Source organism: Vanellus vanellus (genome assembly GCF_965231255.1).
Source record: "Vanellus vanellus genome assembly, chromosome: 6".
NCBI lineage: Eukaryota > Metazoa > Chordata > Aves > Charadriiformes > Charadriidae > Vanellus > Vanellus vanellus.
Window position 1 is genome coordinate 43645575 of NC_138911.1, and position 21962 is coordinate 43667536.

The following is a 21962-nucleotide window of genomic DNA, read 5'->3' on the forward strand; positions in this document are numbered from 1 at the left end:
ATGTAAAGTAAGAGCATGTAGAAAGACTCTGTAAATAAATAAGGAAATATTTAAAAAGTTGAAGATATTGTTCACGAACATGCAATTTTGCAAAATGCTGGACAATAAAACGTTTTTAACAATATTCTATTTATTCCATAAAGTATGAACAAATATGAAAAAGATTTGTAAAAAGCAGGAAAACAAAAACACTCATCAAGGAAAAAAAAAGTGCAGCTTTTTAACAGAGATGATTAAAAGAATATACTGTTGATATACTACCACCAATACAAAATCTCATGACCAGAGTTGAAATCCAGTAAGACTAGTTCCAAAATAGTGAAAACCGTCATAAGGAAAGGCAGGCAAATGTCAGAAAATCTCTTCTACTCAGAAGCATTTTGATAGGCATCGCACCACAATGAACTAGCTGTATCTGAGCAAGCTGCATTTCCAGGTGACAATCACTGTGCACACTAGCTACGTTCAACAGATACAATCAAAACAGCAAATACCAAAACAGGAAATGATCCTAAACTTCAAGAACTTAATGTGAAGGTGTTTATACAGAATTGCATGGTGACTACCAGAGACTGTAAAGTTTTATCTCAAAAATTGGTTTCAGAACCACTGTACTGGGTGTAGGGGGAAGGTTTCAGTAGCGGGGCTCTGCCGGGGTGGCCTCCATTGGAAGGGGCCAGGGACCCACTGCTGTTCTTCCTCCATTCTCCCCTCTCCTGCTGGGGGTGGGCAAGCAAGTGAGCAGCTGGGTGAGAGTTTGGCTGCTAGCTAGGGCCAGCCCACCACACCCATTAAAAAGGAAAAGTTAAATTCTTCTGAAAAACTATAAAATTACCCAGTGTTTCAGCATGTTTCATAAAAAAGGGGAAATACATTTTAATGATAGCCATAAAAACAGGCACTCTTTACTTTTGACCAAAATTAGAATTCTCATTATTCCCTTTCAACACGTTTATTCACATAAACTTTGATGACAACTCTTGACCTGTCTTTGGATTCAGTTTTTTTTCTAACAGGTACTGGCCCAAATTACATGTCTTGGAATAAGCATAGAAAAGCACTTTGCCACAGGAAATCAAACATCCTCCAGTGCTTCCATGCATGCAGCTTAAGTACTCTACACCTATCTCTAAATATCTGGCCAGGGCTGAGAAGCAACACTGCATAATGCACTGGCTCTTGAACTCAGAAATAAACAGGCACAGAATGTAGCGAGGATATGGGGATAATGGGACTTGGTTGGTGGGGGCAAGAAGCGTACAGATGAGCAAGAAGCACGAGAAGCTTTGGGAAACAACTTCTTGGCCTTTGCATTTGTCACCTTCCTGCTTTCTTCCCTGTTCCACTCTTCCACTGGATGCTCCACTCAGTCTGGCAGCCAAAGAATACAAGACAGCAACTTGGCTTGGGGCAGACTTCTTGCATGTGATGGCAGATGGCTCATGAAACTGGGATCCCTTCCAGTTTCCTCTCTACCCTGGCCTCTCCCTTTTGCAACGTGTCAGAAGAACGTACCATGGAGGCTTTACAAGCACTATTAATCAGAGCTGGGGAACCCAGGATGCCAATTAGTGAGAAATGCAACTTTCCGTGGCATCCATGGGTAGCCTAGATAGGAGACACAAACACTGGAGAAGGAAAGACTCCGACACTTCTGTACTCCAGAGTCTTTGTATGGATCTGTACTGGGTGTACGCAGCAAGGCTTTGGTAATGGAGAGGCTACAGGGGGGTCTCTGCGAGAAGAGGCTAGGGGCTGCCCCATGCCAGACATGGCAGGTTCCAGCCAGCTCTGCAACAGACCCACCAAAGAACACAGCTGAGCCCATCTGCCAAGCGTGCAGCACCTTTGTGAAAATATATTTAAGAAAGGGCAAAAATGCCACACAGGCAGAGCGGGGTGGGGGGGGGGATGAGAAACAGCAGGTGAACACGAAGGTCAGAGAAGGAGGCGCTTCAGGTGCTGAGGCAGAGATTCCCCTGCAGCCTATTGAAAAGACCATGTCGGCACACTGCAGCCATGAAGTACCCCACACAGCAGTACTGGATATTTCCTGAAGGAACTGCAGTCCACCGACAGCCCACACTGGAGCACGCTTATCCTGAAGGACTTTCCTGAAGGAGAATGGATTGAGAGCAGCCCTGAGGAGAAAGACTTGTGGGTGTTCGTTGATGAGATGTTTAACACGAGCCAGCAATGTGCGCTTGCAGCCCAGAAGGCCAACAGTATCCCGGGCTGCATCAAAAGAAGCGTGGCCAGCAGGTCGAGGGAGGTGATTCTTCCTCTCTTCTCTCATGAGAGTCCACCTGGAGTACTGCGACCAGCTCTGGAGCCCTCAATGTAAGAAGGAGGTGGACCTGTTGGAGCAGGTCCAGAGGAGGGCCACAAAGATGATCAGAAGGCTGGAGCACCTCTCCTATGAAGACAGGCTGAGAGAGTTGGGTTGTTCAGCCTGGAGAAGAGAAGACCCCAGGGAGACCTTATAGCAGCCTTCCAGTATCTGAAGGGGGCCTACAAGAAGGCTGGAGAAAGACTTTTTGCAAGGGCATGTAGTGATAGGACGAGGGTGAATGGCTTTAAATTGGAAGAGGGGAGATTTAGAATACATATTAGGAAAAAAGTTTTCATAATGAGGGTGGTGAGGCACTGGAACAAATTGCCCAGGGAAGTTGTGGAGCCCCCATCCGGACCTGTTTAAGGCCAGGTTGGATTGGGCTTTGAGCAACCTGGTCTAGTGGAAGGTGTCCCTGCCCATGGCAGGGGGACTGGAAGTAGATGATGTTTAAGGTCCTTTCCAACCTAAACCATTCCATGATTCTGTGACTGTGGCCAGTGGAAGGACCCACACTGGAACAGGGAGGAAGGAGTGGCAGAGAGGAACTATTATGCAATGACCGTAACTCCCCATCCCCCATTCCCTCTACACTACCTGGGAGGGGACAGGAGGAGGCAGAGATGTTGGGAATGAAGGAGTGAAGTTTGAGCCTTGGAAAGTGGGAGGGCAGGGAAAGGTGGTGTTTTGTATTTTGTCTTTGTTTCTCACTGACCAAATTATTTTAACTGGCAATAAATTACATTAATTTCCTCAAGTCAAATCTGTTTTGCCCATGGTGATAGCTGGTAAGCAATCTCCCTGTCTTCCTCTTGATCCACAAAATTTTTCACCCTGTTTTCTCCCCCTGTCCTGTTGAGGAGGAGGAATGAACAAGCAGCTGGGTGGGAGTTTGGCCCTTACCCAAGGTTAATCCACCACAGGCTCCTAGATCTACTAACAAACAGATGCAGAAAACCCTGTTGGAAGCTTGGACCCAGGATGTGGGAAGGGGTATAGCTGCGCAAAGTCAGACAAAGCCAGTAGTGGTTTTGCTGAAACCCGAATTGCAAGGATTATTTATAAAAGCTGGGATGATGGATAAACTACTGTGCTCCAAAGGCTAGAAGTTAGAGTGAAACAGCTAATAATATATATTAAGATAGGGATCCACTATCTTATTTCCCAGCACACCATTTCCTCCAAACTAAAATAACAGTAAAGATCTCTTTTCACAGAGTTCAGAGTTTCACCAGTTAAACTGAATACAGTCTTTGTAAGGACTGAAAATGAGACTGTGAAGTAAGGACGCTAAAACGTGATCATGACTTTGAAGAGGCAAAGTATCTTTACATGTAAAGGCAATATACATTGTAAAAGTGTTAGTTTCTCACCTTTAGGGAAACACAAATCACATTCAATGCTTCCTTGATCTGAGGATGATGTGATTCATGAACTAGCTCCTCACAGATCCAAATACCAAGGCTGCAAAGAGCAACACATCTGCAAAACAACATTGGAGGACAAGCTGTTGAGAAACATGCTACAAGAACGTGCAACTTTTATGATTCATGATAAGTCTTGCTAAAATCTAATAAATGTCTTTAGTATTTCAGGAAGGACTACACAAAAACCTTTATAATGCTGTAACTTATTTAAAACTTAGAAAGAAATCCCAAGTACCTTGGTAAATGCACAGGAAAGGACAGAGCAAGCACCCTTCTGAGCAACTGAAAAATCCAAAAGACATCAAGAACATCTGCATCTCTATGTGCTTTTTGGTTTAAAAATAGTACCTGAAATCACTGTATAAGAATTTTATATATATTTTCTTAAGACAAAGTAGAAAATGTGGTGGGAGGTTCCTCCTCCCAAACATGAGAGTTTGATCATATTTGTTTAGAGCTTCTGGGACAAAGAGCCAAGAGAGGGGAATGTTATTCGCTCATAGATACTTACATTTTTTTAGATTGACAATGAACAAAGATGAATGGAGGTGGGGTAAATGAATGCAAGAGACAGTAGACATATTTTGATTAGATACTTCAACTTTTGTTGTTGTTTCTCCATTTAAAAATCAGGAAATAAAAAAGTGTAGAGGTAAAGAGTACTTAGATAGATGTGTTCAAATCAGCAGAGATGGACGAGATTTGTTCAGAAATGTTAAGGAGCTAGCTTAAGTAATCTCTGAATCATTAGTAATTATCTTCAAGAACACAGGCTGCAAATATTTTGGAAACAACTTCAGAATTCAAAATCCTCCAGATAAAATTGGAGAGCAGTCCAAAATCGACAAGCTGAAAGTTGGTCATGGGAACTGCAAAGCATTACATCTGGGAAGGAAAAATCATATGCTACAATACAAACAGAAACAGAAGCGGTTATGAAGCCTGTTCTGTAGAAAAATGATTTTAAGGCTACGCAGAATCATGAAACTGCTAACAGTTAGCAAAAATACACCTTGGAATTAATTCTAAGTGATAGTGTAGACAAGATGTCAAAGCACCCTGTTTTGTACCCTGTCACTGAAATCTCAATTGCAAGACTCCATTACATTTTGATTAATACAATTTAAGAATAAAGACAAGCTTGAGGGAGTCTAGAAAAAAAAGTTACAAAAATAATAAACAGCTTTGGGGAATATTACATACAGAGGAAAAGTTGAAGGGTATACTGAGTCTAAACCACAATTAAGGAAGGAAATTATAAGAAACTTTCTGATGTGCAGTAAGTCACTGAAGACAAGATTTCTGCTGTATACTGGTCATTAAAACAACCTGACTGTAAAAATTAGATGAATATTGGAACTGTCTAAGGCTTTTGTAACTTTCTTCTTTGAGAAAATTTTCAGGACTGTTTAGACAAGCTAATGCCAGGGATGTTTGAAACGCACTCCAGTCTCGGAGGAAGGAGAGCTTACAGAGTACTCCTGGTCCCTTCCAAATCTACACTTCTGCTATTTCCACAGCTACTTCAATACTTTTTGAACAAAAGAAAATAAGAACATAGAATAGATTTAACAATAAATGTAGACAGTTTGTGTAAGCGGACTCAGAAAATAAACCTTTAGTACATAGAACAGTAGACTGTCTGTGTTACTATTTAAGGTTTTCTTCACTCTACTGAGATGCATTCCGCATCTGATGACATACTGATGTGCAAAATATCCAGGAGTCTGTGAGGTTTCTACCAAGAACACCAGTTTCACTACCATTATTCAGAGTAGTCTCTGAAAAACTGTGTAGTTATGTGGCTAAAATGTTGTTATTAAAGAATTGCAGCCTTAACAGCACAAGCAGAAGAGATAAACACCGAGTTCATCAACCTATCACTTCCTTTTTCAGACTGTCAGCAGCAGGAGAGGAATTTGATTAATAGTTATTAATCTTTATAGATGGAGATCTAAGAGTAGAACATATTTCAGATAACTGACTTCCCTGAAGCTCTGTTGGGTCAAGCATGTAATGAAATGCAAAACATCGACCCTCTGCGGAAGAGATAAGGAATAGAGATTTATAGCTTGGGTAACAATAACTGCACTCAGACTTGCTAGAGATATACAAAGCTGTGTACCTAAGTTCCAAGAAATCTAAGTTCTCTCCTAGGAAACTGCAAAGACAATTAAGCCTCTACCAGTGGGCGAGCTGACATGGCAAAATCATAATGCAGACCCCAAATATGACCTCTGCTGGTAATCCAGGTGAACTCCCTACTGCTGTGAAGCAGCTGGTATCGGAGAGGTTATTCCCAAAAGAGACAGTGGATAAACTGCCACTGAGGAGTGCGGCAGTCAAGCTTCAGGAGCTGTGGAACATCATTACCCCCACGATGAAGACATATCCACCTCTCTCCCAGAAGGAGGAGAGGGGCACAGGCAACCCAAAGATATGTTGGGAATCTATTCCTTTAAAATCTTCGTTTAATGTTATTACACTGTCGTGTACACACAGTGGTCCAACTTTGCATTTTGGGGGTAGCATAACTCAGCTCTGAAAGGCTGGGGATGAACATGTGGCTCTGCTCCTACATACACATGCTCTCAGCCAGACAGCATATGGGGACATGCAGGATGTTCCCTTCCTCTTCCCAGCCACACTGCCAGAACTGAAGATATTAATCCCGTTTGCTTCAGTGCCACAGGATCAGTAATAATGTTCTGAACCAAATGGATGTAAATCACATTTTTCAAAAGCAAACTGGCAATTGTTATGCTTTTTAGAACTCAATTTTTTAAAAGAACATGAAAAATGAAATGAAAATTATCTCAGAACATTCATTCCTTCCCCTGTAAGAGAGATTACCAGCTCAAGATCAGGTAAGCAGGCTGATGAAAACTGCTCTGTTTTCCTGCAAAACATTTTAAGGTTCAATGAACTGATCTTTCCAGTAACATTTTTCAGGCATTTGGTTCTAGTGTCTTGCCTTTCTTAAGTAACAATTTATTAGCTGAGCACATATTGACACTCCACCCAAAGGGACAAGGCACACAAGTGTGCTCTTCCTCAGTAGGTATTACTGATTCCTTTCCAATCCCATATAAAGTACTCTATAACTGAAATCCTCTGGGGATGGGTAAGGAGGAACAAAATCCTAAGCAAATTAAGAAACAGAAAAGAAAACTGGTAGCTATCTTCTTTCAAGTTCTCTTATTTGATGAAGACACTTAGGTTTAAGCATCAGAGCAATCATCCCCAGTTTAATGCTTAGCTCAATATCTTCTGCTTCTTTTCCATACCATAAAAAGAGGCCTTTGATTATTTCTGTTTTTCAAATTAAATCATGTGGTGTAATAAAAATTAACCATACCTCTCTCGTTAAATAAACTTGTCCTTAATCAAACACGAAAATGCCTCTAGTACAGAAAATCCCTGAGCTGAACACCAGGGTAGGCTGAAAGAGCACAGAGCTTATATTCCTACCCATATTAACGCCCTTTTCTATCAGCCACTATCAGAATAAGGATACTGGGCTAGACCAGTGTTTGGTCTGACAGAAAAAATGCCTGTTCTGTTATTCTCTCTATTTACAAACAATTTCACATTCACATGGCAGACCACAGTTTTGATAGTGATAAAGAAAACCACAAACAAATACATACAAACTTTTACTTTAAGCTCTTCAATATATCCAACTCAAAACAGTATAATAAAGAAACAAATCTATTAATTTAGAAGCTCTTTTTATATGACCTACCGTGCAGGACCAGACGGCTCCTCTCTTGCTGAACTTAACACAGTTTTAATTATGAGTTCCTAAAACAAAGAGGAAAATAGTCACTGATTTACCAATAACTCCATGACACGAAGCATCAGAAAATGAGGATTTTATTATAGCACACACAGGCATGTTGTTTAGTTGAGTCTAGGTTTGTCGATAGAGGGGTTGTTTGCTTACCACTACTGCAAGCTTCCAGTCTGCCCCAGATGCTCATTATTGTGCTATCCCAAGAATATCCCACAGGTTACTGTCCTAATTTCTGCTGATTAACCATTTATTTAATTCTTGCCAATACATTTCCATAAAATATCAAAAGCAAAAAAAAGGGAAAAACAAAAAACCTCTCTAAAGCTAGCTTTTGTGAACAGCCCTGAAGGGTATTACAGAAAGCATCTATTACCTCGAGGTTTAAACAAAATTATATTTATTTAATAAGTCTTTGGAAGTAGTTGGAGAACAAGTGACTACAGTGCCTTAAGAATGATGTCAAGAAGAATTCTGACTCAACTGCAATGAAATGTCCATAAAGCTGTAGGTTGCCCTCAATAAAGCTCAAGTAAACAGCCATTATGCAATAAAAATGGGAAAGAACGAATTCAAAATAAGTCCCCAAAAAGGGAACAAGGTGTAAAGCAACTTCCAAGCCATCACCTCTCTCTAAATTGAAACAGTTTGGAAACTTATGTGGAGCCTTTCTTAGACATAGTAATCATACCTGACATACATACAGCAACCAAACACATGAACTGAGCTCTGCCCAGTTGCAGTATACTGGCACACTACCCAACTCTGTGTTATGACAGAGAGGCTAAGGTCTCCATTAATCCTTGCTTTTTTCTAAAAGAATATACTGATGTACAGAGGTTTTCTAAAGCCCCTAGGAACACGGGGAGATTTCACTAGTTGTGAATTCTCAATAAATTAAATAATGTATCTTGAATCTCTCAATCTTTTCCCTCTCAGCTGATTAAGTCTGTGAGACTGTAAATAGCCATAATGACAGCAGGCTTGAAAAGGTGAGATAACACATCATTTTCTTTTACAAACATATGAAAACACTTTATTAAGTTAATAGCAATTATAAGTATGTTTAGTAATATAAAGTTTGCAAAGATTTTATAGGATCTTAAGCCTTATAATCTATTCAAAATGCTTTCTGAAAAATTTTTTAGACTCTAAAATTTTAGTTAATATTTTCTGGAACACCATCATATTAAACATATACTTGTTAGATGAATACCATCCAAATATTCTTAAAATTCCTACCTTAACATCTGTAAACTGAGACACAGCAATGTCAGGAATGTTTGGGTGAAGAGCTGGTAGTTCGTGATATAAGTTGGGAAAACAGACTAGAGATCCTAAAAGAACTTGTGCTTCAACTCTTGGTGCCTAAAAGTAAAAAAGGTGGGGAGAAATATATACTCTTACTGCAATCAGAAAGCTGCCATTTCCAGCTGCCTTGAAAGAGAACAATGGCTGAAAATCTACAGAGCTATTTCCTTTCTCCTTCAGCGAACTCTGTAGAGCTGAGCAAAGCGAGACCACAGCCTCATGGATTTCTATTTATGCACACCCCATGTTCCCATTTTCCAAGATGGCAAAAGGAAGCAGAGGAATTGTTAGGACTACAGACAAATGACTGTGCTGCTAACTAGGCTCGGATTTTCGGTTCTGCTATTTGAACAGGACGTGGAAAACTACTGGACATGATGTGAGGCATTGCTGGATATGAAAGGTAGTAGCGTAAGCAGCTGACAGAGGTTTCAGAGAGTACCTTGAGGGAGGCTGGATTTCACAGCTGGTTAAAGGGGGAATGATGTAAGAAAGAGTCAAAACTCACAGGCAATTGAAGGGGAGTACTGGGGAGCTTTAAGAGAGTATAGTCATGCAAGGCCAACAGCACCTAGGTAATCATATCAGTATTACTACATAAGGCTGAAGTTGCCTGGGTAACACTGTCAGAAATACATCCGAATAGAGCAAACACTAGCAGGTTTGAGTTCGCAAGCCTGACCATCAAAGTCATTGCACAGCAGAGATACGGACGAACAAAAATACTTTTAAAATCATGGTACAGTCAAAATGGACATTTATCTTAAAACATTTTAAACCGCAGATAAATAGCAGTCACAATTCCAGTAACTCCTAAGAAAAAGAAAACTCTGCTTCAATGGGAATTTTTGCATTCTTCACATATATTCTGGAGAGGACCCGCATGTGTAGTGTTCTAGAATAAACCACTGACAATATCTGTATTTGCTAACCATTACACTGACTTCTGGGGACAAGTTAACACCCTAGTCAAGGAAAAATACTGCTCAGTTTTCTCTCAAACCCTTTCCACTCCCACATAAATGTGCATGAACTGATGAGTACTTACATTGAGGAATGAAGAAGCAGCCACCCTTCCTGCTGCCACAATGAAATCCATAATAAGCATGGTGGCACCAGGCAAACCAAGTGAAAAGAACTGAGGAGAGCAGTGCTTGATGATCGTATTGACAATATCCTTGCAGGAGGAAAAGGGAAAAAGGGAAAAGAGTAGCAACATGATGAATAATGAATGAAAAAAGGGCAGGTATTTACCAAAAGCAGACAGTAAAAAAAGCGAGAAAGCAAATTCATTGTGGCAATGAAGATACTCGCTACTGAGCGGAGTAGCAGCATAAAAAGAAAAATTCCTTAAGTATACCCATATTAATATAAGTAAATTGTGGCATACTTTATAGATCAATTTAACCTTGGACACTATCGTACAAGGTTGGTACAGGGTCACCCGTTCTATTCATTTACATTTAGCTTTTAAGAATACTATAAATAATTAGCCATTCATTTACATATGTACAGAAGAGATATAGTGAGATAATCAGCTATTATACTTTCTTAACAACATGCTTAAATCCTCTCCAACAAGTATCACCTGATTATAACTTTAAAAAAGGTATTAGCCTCCTACCTATATCTGTATGGAACCAAAATATAAAGAAAGAATTAAAATAAAGTGTTTTATAACATTTCTGGTATACAGTTATTCCACACAGCATATTATGTTCTTGTAGACTTGGTGAGGCAGTTTTTAAAATTAACGTACATGATGCAATTTCTTCAAAAGTATTGGAAAAAGTATAAAATATTTTAATGATTAAAAAACATCCCAAGTTCACAGATAGGCAAACACTTTTCCTCCTTTGAATAATTTTCCAATAGTAGTGATATCCAACTAAATGACAATATGTTATAGGAAGATTTGAAATCCAGCAAGAAAACCAGTGTAAACTGGTTGTTAGAAGACAGAAACTGGAGATCTGTCCTACCCATAGCCAACTTTGGAATAATGTTGGACTGGTTCTGTTTTGCCCAGTTAATGAAAACAAGGTTGTTTGAACCTTTGATCTCCCTAAGCCTCTAACTGCTCCTTTAAAAAGTTCGTAAAACCAACTTTTTCACACTTTCACTTTCACACTGATGCAAGCCTTTAAAAGTGTTTAAGCCATAGAATATTCTCAGACTTGTTCGTATTAAAACCTATGAACTACATCTACTCCCACTGATTAGATCTACTCAGTACGTATCTGTTTGCTGTCTCCTGTATTTGCTGTAGAAATAAACTACTCTGAAGTACCGAGCACGATTTAGTTTCCCACTAGCTAAACTGTTGCATCAGGGAGCAAGTAAGAACAAGAGCAGACATTAGAGAAATCTGCTTCCTTCTCTTTCTTGCATGCTTCATTCTGTAACATACAATCAGTAAAAAAATGGAGGGGTACCTTTTCTGCCTCGTATTTGCTTGAAATGAACTACAAAAAAAAGCATTTTTTATTACAATCAAGAACTTGAGTGCCATTTATCAAAGTTTAGAAAAAGTATCAGTCATACAACCATTTTCAAAGACAAAATTAAATTACTCAGCTGAAAATCCATTCGGTATTTTTGATAAAATAATTTTACTTTTTGTTATAGTATTTATATTCACCTCAATTTCATAATTAAACTTACTTGATCAACATGAAGAAGTCCACAGTGCATTATATTGTAGAAATGAGTTAAAAAATCCCTGTTTGGAGAAACATCTTGTCTTCGCTTCATTGTCTTACAAATGAGTTTATAAGCATGTAGCTTTCCTTGTTTGTATTTGTCAGTCAGCATTGTTGCCTACAGTTTTAGAGCAATACTTATTATTCATAAATCAAAAAATTACATTAAACACTTCTACAACTACATAGATTTTTATTTCTGTTTCACTGCTTTACCTTGAACAGCCACGGTGTTAAAATTCTCAGTGGTGGAATTAAAACTGGTGGAGATGGCGAAGTTAGGTTATCTGTTGAAATACCAAGATTGTCTCTTATCTGCAATTATTAAAAACAGAACAAAAAGACAAACATTTAAGGGAAACATATCAAGTGATGGGGTTTTTCCTTCTGAAAATTCTGCCTTATCAGGTCAGGCTGGAGAAGAGGTTCCGTTCTTTTACCTTGGCCAGATTCTGCCATAATTCACACAAGTAATCAAAAACCTGGGCATGAATCTCTGGATCCATGATGCTGTTAACATCTCCCAAAATTCCTAGCATTCGCCTCCACATCACAGTAGCAACATCTGCGTGCCATCCTGTGAGCGTTCCTCCAGCCATCACGCTGCAACATTCTGAAGGGAATTCACTGGTTTCTGTACGGGAAGAAAAAAGTACAGTGAGACCTACCTCTCCAGAGAAAGAAAAGTTCTGATATAACTATTACATACATAGTTTTCTTAAAATCTAAAGGGGAAAGAAAAGATTAGGCTTTCTGAGTAAGATATTTCTTACCCATTCAGCCACCTCAACACTGGAAATATTTAACTATGTCTACTTTCAAACTCGGTAGAGGAAGAATTTCCCGTTTCTTCTGTTCTTTCCATAAGTAACATTTAAAGTCACTTCTGGAGCCTGATTGACCTAGTAAAAGGCCGCTCCTTTGGTAAGTGCTGTCTTACATTCTTTGGAGTCACTGAGTCTCCAGAACTCCATTTGTCTGCTTCCAAGTAAAATTACATTTCAAGTTTACATTTTTCCCCAACAAAACAGAAACACGATTTTCCTTAGAATCTACTAGGAATGTATTTCATTGCAAATTGAAGATAAAGGTGAGAGTAAACTTGCCTCTGGCTACTGTTTTTAAAGCTGTAAATTTGTATAAGTGGAGAAGCAACACCCAGTAACCGAGCACTACAGTCTAACTCTCACCTAGCTCTCTCTACACATCAGCATTATACGAATGAATGCTCTTTTTTAGGTAGAAAATGTTTATTCTAGTTTGCCCACACAGAGAAAACTTCAGTAGATTATGATGGCTTAAGTCTACTCAGCTTGCACTCACCTAGCTAAACAGCCACACTAAACTAACTAACAAGCCACAGTTTTAAAGCAGCAGGCATCCAGGACCTCCTTTCCGCACCCCTTGGACAGATTTTCAAAACACCGCAGCACCAGAATGCGCGGAGATCTTCTTCTGAAAATCTCACAGCTCCTACATTTTGTACATCAAAATGAAATCTGAATTCAGCCTAATCACATAGCCTCTTCTTTTGAAAATCCGGACCACTGTGATAGAGACACTAATGGTTTCCAGCCTGTAGATTTCAAAGTACAAAGCAAAATGATGTTACTTCTGTCCATCAGTAGGCTACTTAAAGGAAAAGTGTCTGAAATACACATCAGACACCCTTTCTGTTTCTATGAGACCAAATATGGGAGAAATGGGAACGTCGTATTTATAAAGATAGTGGAGATAATTATAAATTTGTTCTAATATGAAAGGGAAAACAACCGATATTCCAAGAAGAAATTATAACATTACTTTAAAATTATGTCTTATTACTTGTACATCAATGATAAAACAGTCATTGGCAGGACCACATACTAGATTAAGCTGCCACGACTGTCAGCATCAAAAAGAACAATTATGAATGTGTGGACTGTTAATCTACTGCTAACAGTTCCAATAGAATGCAAGATAAAATGCAAAAGGTTTTTGTTTGCTTGTAAATCACCGTAATTCAAGATTTTTAAAAGTGCAGATCAAATAGCCTTGTACAGGATTGTCTACAACTAATGTGATAGTTGTTACTTCACTATATGGCATTGGAAAGAAAGAAAGAACAGGTTTATATTTTCTATTCCAGATACTGCCTAGGTCATCTGGCGTCTGTAAAACAGAGTGGTGGAGCTTCTCATCCAGCTGCAGATCCTTCTGCTCAATATGATCTGCATGAAGAGTGGCAGGAGAGGGTGTCTGTGATCGGGATCCAAGAGCAGATTGGATTGGAGAAGCACTTTCAGAGCCTGCAAATGCAATTTTTAACAGTTACCTTAAAAGCCTTTTCTATTTTCTTGAGCTACTGAAATGTTGTCTAAACATAGCATTAAAAGAAATCTGAACTACTTTTATATATCAAATCTGGGCAAGAAAAGATATAAAACTGTAAGCAGATCTCCCTGTGAATGGTGCTCTGAAAGAAAATCAGTTACGTGCAGGAAAGCTGAGAGATGAACATCAAAATCAGATAAGTAAATGGACTAACAGAGCTCTATTTATAGGTCCAAATAATTTTAAATGTGTTCCTTCTGCAGCACTTTCAGTGTTCTGAACCAGGCAAATTTCCCTCCATATTCACTCACCTAAATTTCTCCCCACAAAGCATTTAAGCAGACATTTTCCTAGAACAACTGCTTTTCCAGGTTTATGGAGGCATGCAAGCTAATTTATAAATAAAAGCTCAAACTAGTAACTGACAATTTTTCACGTTTATCTGCCAATTGGGATGAGAAAATCCATATGGAGGGAAAGTTCTGTCAAGTTAGAGGAATGTGATTTCCTCTAAGACAGGAAAGTACAAGTGTACAAGTACAAGTATGTACAAGAATGGCAGTGCTGCAAAGGCATTTTTCCATGACCACCACTGAGCAGCAACCTCTCCAGGCAACTATTTCGTCTCCTCTACTGAGAGATCTGTGGAGAGGGAGCAGGTACTTGTATTTCTCTTCTGCACTACCTTAGTTTCATTTTCCGAATTTGCCTGAAGATTATTATAAAAAGCTGAGTGTGGTCAGAACAGTCAGATGGCAGAAAAAAAAGAGAACAGATATTCACCACACACTTCCCTACTCATCAGCACATGTTAAAAGGGAAGAATTCAAACCTATTAATTTTAACTCTTAGATAAACGTAAGTGGGGCCCAAAAATGTTATAATGGTATGAGAAGTTCAGTATTAGAGATAAACTGAACTTTAGGGACAGCAATGAAAAAGCGAGTCTTTTAAAATAGTAATTTTCTCAAATTATTGGCTGTGAAGTGTTCTTTCTTTTAAAGAGAACAAATTGTTTAAAGAACTTGACAGAAAATGTCAGTGTTATCACAACAGAAATTGTGGTAAACAAACTTAATTACATTGTTAAACTGCAAAGGTCTCTATCTGATTTAAATGGCAAAGGCAATGAAGCTTTTACCATCAATTTAAATCAACACCTCTATGCAGGAGAGACAGACACTACTGCTTCACACGCAGACTACTCGTTCACTCAACAGGTAATGATACTCTCCTCTCGCTACTGATCACTTGTTTTCCACACGCTCACAAAGATAATGTACAATGAACAATGAAAAGATGTTCAAAGAAACCTTTTCCTATGCCTCTTCCATTCTGCTCACCGAGTGGGGACGGATCAAAAGAAAGAGCAAGAAAGAGTGATGGCGAGGAGAAAAAGTGAGGGAGAGTGGAATACAGACAGAAAGAGAGGGAATGAGATGGAGAGAAAGAGCAGGCAGGGGAGGGAGGGAGCAGGAGAGGGAGGGAAAGAGACCTTTGTATGATGGAAGAGAACAGACAGAAATAATTATGGAAAATTTGCTGAACTACTGGAGTCTTCTAAGAAGCAGTAAAGATACTCCAGCGTACGTGGATCCAAATTTGACAGAGAATACTATGGGTTCGACCTGTTCTAGGACTAGTAAACAGCAATCAATAGTAAACTCAACCCTTTGCTAAGAATATGAAACAATGCCTATACACCAAGAATAAATTTTCCTTCCAAAAAACTTCAAAGCAAAACTATTCAGAAACAAGTTGTTTTCTGAGCACCAGAACCACTGAAAACTCATTTTACAACTGTGTTTTGAGGATGAGTTTCTGTATGGATTTGCTGGTATCTAATATAGTGAATTCACACTGCAGCTTCCCTGTCATGGGACTCTGCATACATGCAATTTTCACTAGATAGCTGCCTATCTTTCATAAAATTTCAAAGAAAAGAATGTCTTTGTTTTCTTCTTATATGTCAATTTAGCAGAAATTAGACAATGGGCTCCAATATTGTTGGGGGCGTGGAACAGTCAGACAGAGACAGACAGTGTAATTACTCAAGTCTTGCGTCCTCAGGAAACCCAGCTAAAGTTAAATGCATGTGACACAGAAAAGCTGCCTCTCTAAAACAGTGGTCCAAACAAGAAGAGACAGCCACAGAATCTCTCAATGGACAACTCAGTCATTAATTGCAGTCTTATCAATTCAATTACAGTGCAAACTTGGACAGAAATACCAAACAGTAATGAAATTATTAACATACAAAAAACCCCAAATAAAGAGAAAAAGAACAAATTTTCCGCAAGGATTTTCAACAAGCACACAGCAAAGAGAAAAATGAAAAGAGCAAAAGTCAAGCTGAACATTGCTGAACAAGCCGAACAACGTCCGAGAAAGCTAACGCCATGCTTCTTTCAGCAGAAAGGCAATTTTAGAAAGTGAAAACTGTGGCAGGCGAAGGAAAGATGTCTTTCAGAATCTCTGAAAATGCAGAGTTTGATTTCCCATGGAGAACAAGACACTGTGTAAGTGTAAAAGCTTTCACAGACAAATAGGTATTTGTTCCCAGGGTTGTAACAGCAATGATTGTGTGTAACAGTTATGAAACAAGGAGTATGAAAATTACTATGGACATCTTTATTTCTCATTTACAAAATCTGGCAAGAGAATGTTCCTCCAAATACTCCTCAGAGACAAAGATTCTGTCTTTCAGAAAGGAGCCCATTCAATTTGGGTTAACAGCATCACTTGGTGGTTGCTAACCTAATTGTTATTCTCTCTCTCTCTTAAGAAACACCTGCAAAGTAAACTGGTGGACCCTCAAGCTCATCAACTGAGACTGGGAAACACTGCTTCCTAACAGGCTTATTTTTTCATGAAAACAACAGAAAAAGTACTAAAAGAAATAGAATTCTTATGTTACACAAACAGAAACTGATCTTACATGGCACAATAACTAACATTTTGCATATTAACAGCTCCCAGTTACACAACACACAATATAGAGAGAGGTTAAGATGGATGTATATAAAAGAATCCCATGACAGTTCAGTGTGATGCACAGGTTTGAAAGAACACTGTCAAAGCCTTCCAAGGAAAAAACTCTTCCTGAAAATTAGCTATTTGACTACCAGTAATAGAGGGACAGTTGTAAGAGATCTAGCATACATTATGTGGTAAGAGTTTTCTCCCTGGTAATTGTATAGATTTTCTCAAGAAGGGTTTAAAATGCATTTAGCACTAAGCCAAGGATCATATGGGTAACTAAGTCAGACAAAGGTTTTCCACTTATGTTTTTTCACACATTACTTTTCAATAGCAATCAAAAAATAATTGAGACCAAGAATCTTCTTATATAGAATACAGATTCATTGCAGAAGCTGGAACTTGCATTCTTCAGGATGGGTGGAAATTTTCTGAAATAAGTCAGCGTTTTTAGATATATATTTTTTTTTTAACTACTTTACCAGTAATAGTTGCAGCTTCAGCAGACAATGGTTGCTGATTGAGACTACTTGTTTCCGAATCTATGTGGAGTGTAGTTAGACTGGCCACTTCTTGCTCCTCGGCACTCTGTTGCTGTCCTGAAATTGCATCAACGTCAGTGGAAGCTGGTGTCCCTGCCTCAGTGCCAAAGCTGAAATCTGTATGAGGAAAGCACTGTATTAACTTACAACCTAAAAATACCACTGATATTTTTTAAAAGAAAGCCCAGGACCTCCAAAATCCTCCATGGAAAACCTGTATGTGCATCTCCTATGTTACTAACACACTGTTGCAAAATTTACATAAAATGTAACAGCAGAAAGTAATTTACTATTATGAATATTCTCATTTCTGTCACAAAACTGCGACTGTACTTCTGGAGAAGACATTCCTATCGCCATGTCCTGTTTTCTGCTTAGCTGCTGTAAGCGCACCTACATTAGCATAAACTAAAAATGATGGAAACATACGTTAAGGAATTTATTTGCAAAATGTACAAGCTAGAAGAAATATCCAATTTGGTTGTTCAAGCACTAACTTCAAACTAAAAATATTACAGCAAATGATATTCTAACAAATGGCTTTTTCAACACTAAAGGCAAAATGTCATGATGAAACGTATGTTTAAATACCATCACTTAGTTGCATAACATCTACATATCTAAAAATTGTAATTACTTCAATAAATTCTACCATATAAACATTATTTCTCTCCAAAATAATACATGAAACCATAATGACCTCTTCTGTTGAACAAGGGTGGGAATGGATAAATTAAATTAATGAAAAGCACTATTTGATTACACAAAGCATACTAATTTTAACAAAGCATACTAAGTTTACCACAATATTGCACTTAGGACCTTGATGAATCTATAGCTACATGAAGATTGCTGTAAAAATATCAGAAGCCCTTCTTTAAGTTTTACCTAAATATTTTCAAAAGAACTCAAATAACTTCCAAAATAAGTAATCTTTCATTTTTGTATTTTGTGCAAAACAGATAGATATGCTCCAGGGAGAATACTGCTTTCTAACTTCTGTTCACTGCTGTTCTACATTTTGCACAGTAGTATTCCAGTACTGTTTTATTTAGTATACTATAAACACAACAGCCTCTCTCAAAAACTCTGCTTGCTCCATTAACTTGCTAATGATTTTAATGGGAAATCAAAATAAGCTCTCTTTACAGAAAACTGCTGGCATACAACTTTAACAAAAAAAAAAAAAAAAGAAAAAAATGAAAAGGGAAATTCATGAGTAGTCAATCAAAAATGCTATTACTTTTGGAAAAATATACTTGCTTTCAAATTTGCGGCCATCATACTGGAAGGCGCTGAAAGAGTCAGAGTGGCTATCTGAACTGATGAGGTCACTACTGCCCGCGCTGGCAGGTGATGTCCATTCGGAAGGCACACCTGGGTCATCTATAGGACGCATTTGGTTCTGTTTGTTCAATATATCAGGAAGGTCTTTAGGAACTTCCAGGCTGCCAGGACTGCTTCCTCTTCTTGTCACATTCTAAATATTGAAGAGACATAAATTATCCTACAATATTGGATGGCTTATTTACATAAAATGGAAAAAGCAATCCCACGTTTGCAGATGTCAGAATGTACCAAATACTTCATGGGTACCTAAACCAGAAATTGTCATCATACTAAGTATATAGCCAAGACTTTCCATAACCCCAGACAGGCAGCAGTAAGTGAAGAACCCATGCAGTCACAGAACCTCACAAATACAAATTTTATTTGCACAATGAATTTTTGGGCACATACCTTAAAAGGCTAGGATTCAGACTAGCATCTGCCACACATGTACTAGGCAAGACTTGAGAGACAAAACCAGTAAAAAAGCTGAGAGAGTTGGGGTTGTTCAGCCTGGAGAAGGTCCCAGGAAGACCTTATAGCAGCCTTCCAGTATCGAAAGGGGACCTGCAGGCAAGCTGAGGAGGGACTTATTACAAGGGCATGTAGTGATAGGATGAGGGGTAATGACTTAAAACTGGAAGAGGGGCGATTCAGACTATATATTAGGAAGAGGGTGGTGAGACATTGGAACAGGCTGCCCAGAGAAGTTGTGGAAGCACCATCCCTGGAGGTGGTTAAGGCCAGGCTGGATGGAGCAACCTGGTGGAAGGTGTCCCTGCCCATAGCAGGGGTGTTGGAACTACATGATCTTCAAGGTCCCTTCCAACCTAAACCATTCTATGATTCTATATTATCTCCAGATTATGTCTAAATTACTAAAGAAAACTTGTTAACCTTGGTTCCAGACACAAGCAGAAAAAACACGTCAAGGAATTCTGTGTTTTCTGGCCTATAGGCTGCCATGCTATAAGCAAAAATTTAATGTACACCACAAGCAAATGAATTTACTAATTCATGCATTCATTTTCTTATGATTAAGACAAGACCTTGGTATTGACTTGGACAGCAAAGACAGCATATAGCAGAAATACGGCATATAGATTTGCTCATGTAAAAGTATGGTGGTGTTCTACTTGGCGTCTTCCTTTAAGCCATTTTATTCAAAGATAGGACTGTTTGCTTGGGAGGGAAGAGAGATAAAAGTAGAAGAGCCATTTTAGGATAGAGCTTGAAATCTTTATGCATTAAGAGATTGAAGATTACTTCCTTTTACACTAGGCCCAGTCACTTCTCTACTCTTTACTACTCTACTACTGATTAGAGATTTACTCTAACAAGCTTTTAATGATACATGGTTTTAGCACTGAATAGATATAACAACCTAAAACTAATATTAATAAGTTAGTACTATGTTTTAAGAAGGCATATCTGGTTTTGTGTGCTAAATTACAAAATCAGTGGCAGTTTCAAACTATTTATTCAAGCTTGTCTTGGCTGTTTTGTTGCTACCTAAGGGAAGTAACAATTCTCTTGTCTGAACTATTAATAATCAATATTCTTGCCCATCTATGTGAAAACAAATAGTGTTCCCTCTCTTTCTCTCTTCTTCTGCAGTCAGCTGTGATGATTTCTGTTTTATGAATTTGCAGACTAAGTTAACATTTTTTTTATATACTTCAACTTAGCATTTTTGTCTTGTAACGCAAGACTTACTAACGAGAACACTTTGCAGCAACAATCAAGTTTCATAAACGATTTCAATACAAAAGAGAAAAAAACATACATTTGGACAAACTCTATAGGATCTCTCTTCCCATTTATAAAAGATGATGATAAATAAACAATTTTTTCCAATCACTTCGAAGAATCTTCTTCTGCCCCTTATTAGCGACAACTAAACTACTTGTTGACAACTTTCTACAGGAGCATGTATTAAAATGACCATAAAAAGATCTTAAAAAATTCTAACCAGAAAAAAGAATGGAAATCTTTGAAATGCTACATTTAAATTGTTACCCATTCATTCTTCATTTGCAACAATTTTTTCAAATATTTCCCCTTTTGTTGCTCATTAATAAAACACTTATATCTTCAAATCAGTTGTTTCATTCTGTAAGTATTCAACAGTGACTAGAAATTCTTGACTTAAAATTGATTAAAATTTCTCATTACGAATGACATTCCAAACAATATGACATATCTAGAAAAGTGTAGGAAGCAACCATATGAAAAGTTGGTTCAATTAGCAGAGAATTATTTACAAGTAATTGTTCAACACTTGTAAGTGAAATAAAAACAATGAAAGAAAAACATATACTAGCGTAGTTTGATTGTCTGTTGCACTGACTATGCCTGCAGAGAATGGTACCATACTACAGCATGAGTATCTAACTACGCGCCACACTAAGGACTGCAAATTTACATATAAACTATTATTCTGAAAGTGTCTGCGTACAAAGATCTTCACAGGTGCAATTAAGGCCATTTAATTCACTGAGACTATTCATCTGATGGTAACTTCTGCACAGCTTCCACAATGAAGATTCAATAGATATGAAAACGCAAATGGTATAAAATGGCATGAATCTATGTCAAAGGCAAGGAATAATTAAGTGATATTCTTAACTCCTTCTGATTCATGATATCCAGAGAAATATGTTTTAGTAAACTGATTTATAATGTCATTGATGAGTTCACGCATATATGCAGACTTACATATTGAAATGTAAGAAGTTTAAAGGCTTACCAGTGCACTACCACTGCGGAGTCTCTCAGCTATAAATTCATCCATGAGGTCAGGAACATTTGTATTGCTACTGCCAATATCACTATCAATAGGGTGCAGCTTTTGACTCATGTCCTCTCTATTAGCTAAAAGCAAATGAACAACTGTATATAGTAAAGAACAATTCAAAACATTTTCAAAACAAAAAGTAAAAAATGAAAAAAAACCCTGCTAATTAACAGAAATAAAAAAAAAATAATCAAAATTGCCAAACATGCATTTTAAGAATTTCCCTCTTTTAAAGCAGATTCTACTTTAAGAATTAGTATGGCTTCTTCTTCCCACTAAGCAGGGGTTAGTCGATTTCCAGTACCACCTTTAAGAGCAAGAAGCTTATAGGTAAGCACTACTCAAAGTTGTTAATGCTTGCTTTAAGGATACAGCATACATTCTTCCTCCGTATCACAAAAAAAAAGTAATAAATCCTAAAAATTTTATATGATTCC

The 21962-nt window shown here is 38.1% G+C and overlaps 1 protein-coding gene across 3 annotated transcripts in view; it reads right to left on the reverse strand.

Annotated features, from left to right (window-relative positions):
* The window catches only part of RALGAPA1 (Ral GTPase activating protein catalytic subunit alpha 1), a 135097-nt gene that overhangs the window by 63554 nt on the left and 49581 nt on the right, over nucleotides 1-21962 (reverse strand). For all 3 annotated transcript variants that reach the window (XM_082484899.1, XM_082484898.1, XM_082484897.1), the window contains 11 exons: nucleotides 21478-21602; nucleotides 18659-18879; nucleotides 17340-17509; nucleotides 13698-13853; nucleotides 12006-12199; nucleotides 11782-11880; nucleotides 11528-11683; nucleotides 9912-10040; nucleotides 8795-8920; nucleotides 7505-7563; nucleotides 3706-3814 (listed from right to left, as the gene is read on the reverse strand). In XM_082484899.1, the coding sequence (XP_082341025.1) occupies nucleotides 3706-3814; nucleotides 7505-7563; nucleotides 8795-8920; nucleotides 9912-10040; nucleotides 11528-11683; nucleotides 11782-11880; nucleotides 12006-12199; nucleotides 13698-13853; nucleotides 17340-17509; nucleotides 18659-18879; nucleotides 21478-21602 (1544 nt within the window). The remainder of the gene's footprint in view (nucleotides 1-3705; nucleotides 3815-7504; nucleotides 7564-8794; nucleotides 8921-9911; nucleotides 10041-11527; nucleotides 11684-11781; nucleotides 11881-12005; nucleotides 12200-13697; nucleotides 13854-17339; nucleotides 17510-18658; nucleotides 18880-21477; nucleotides 21603-21962) is intronic.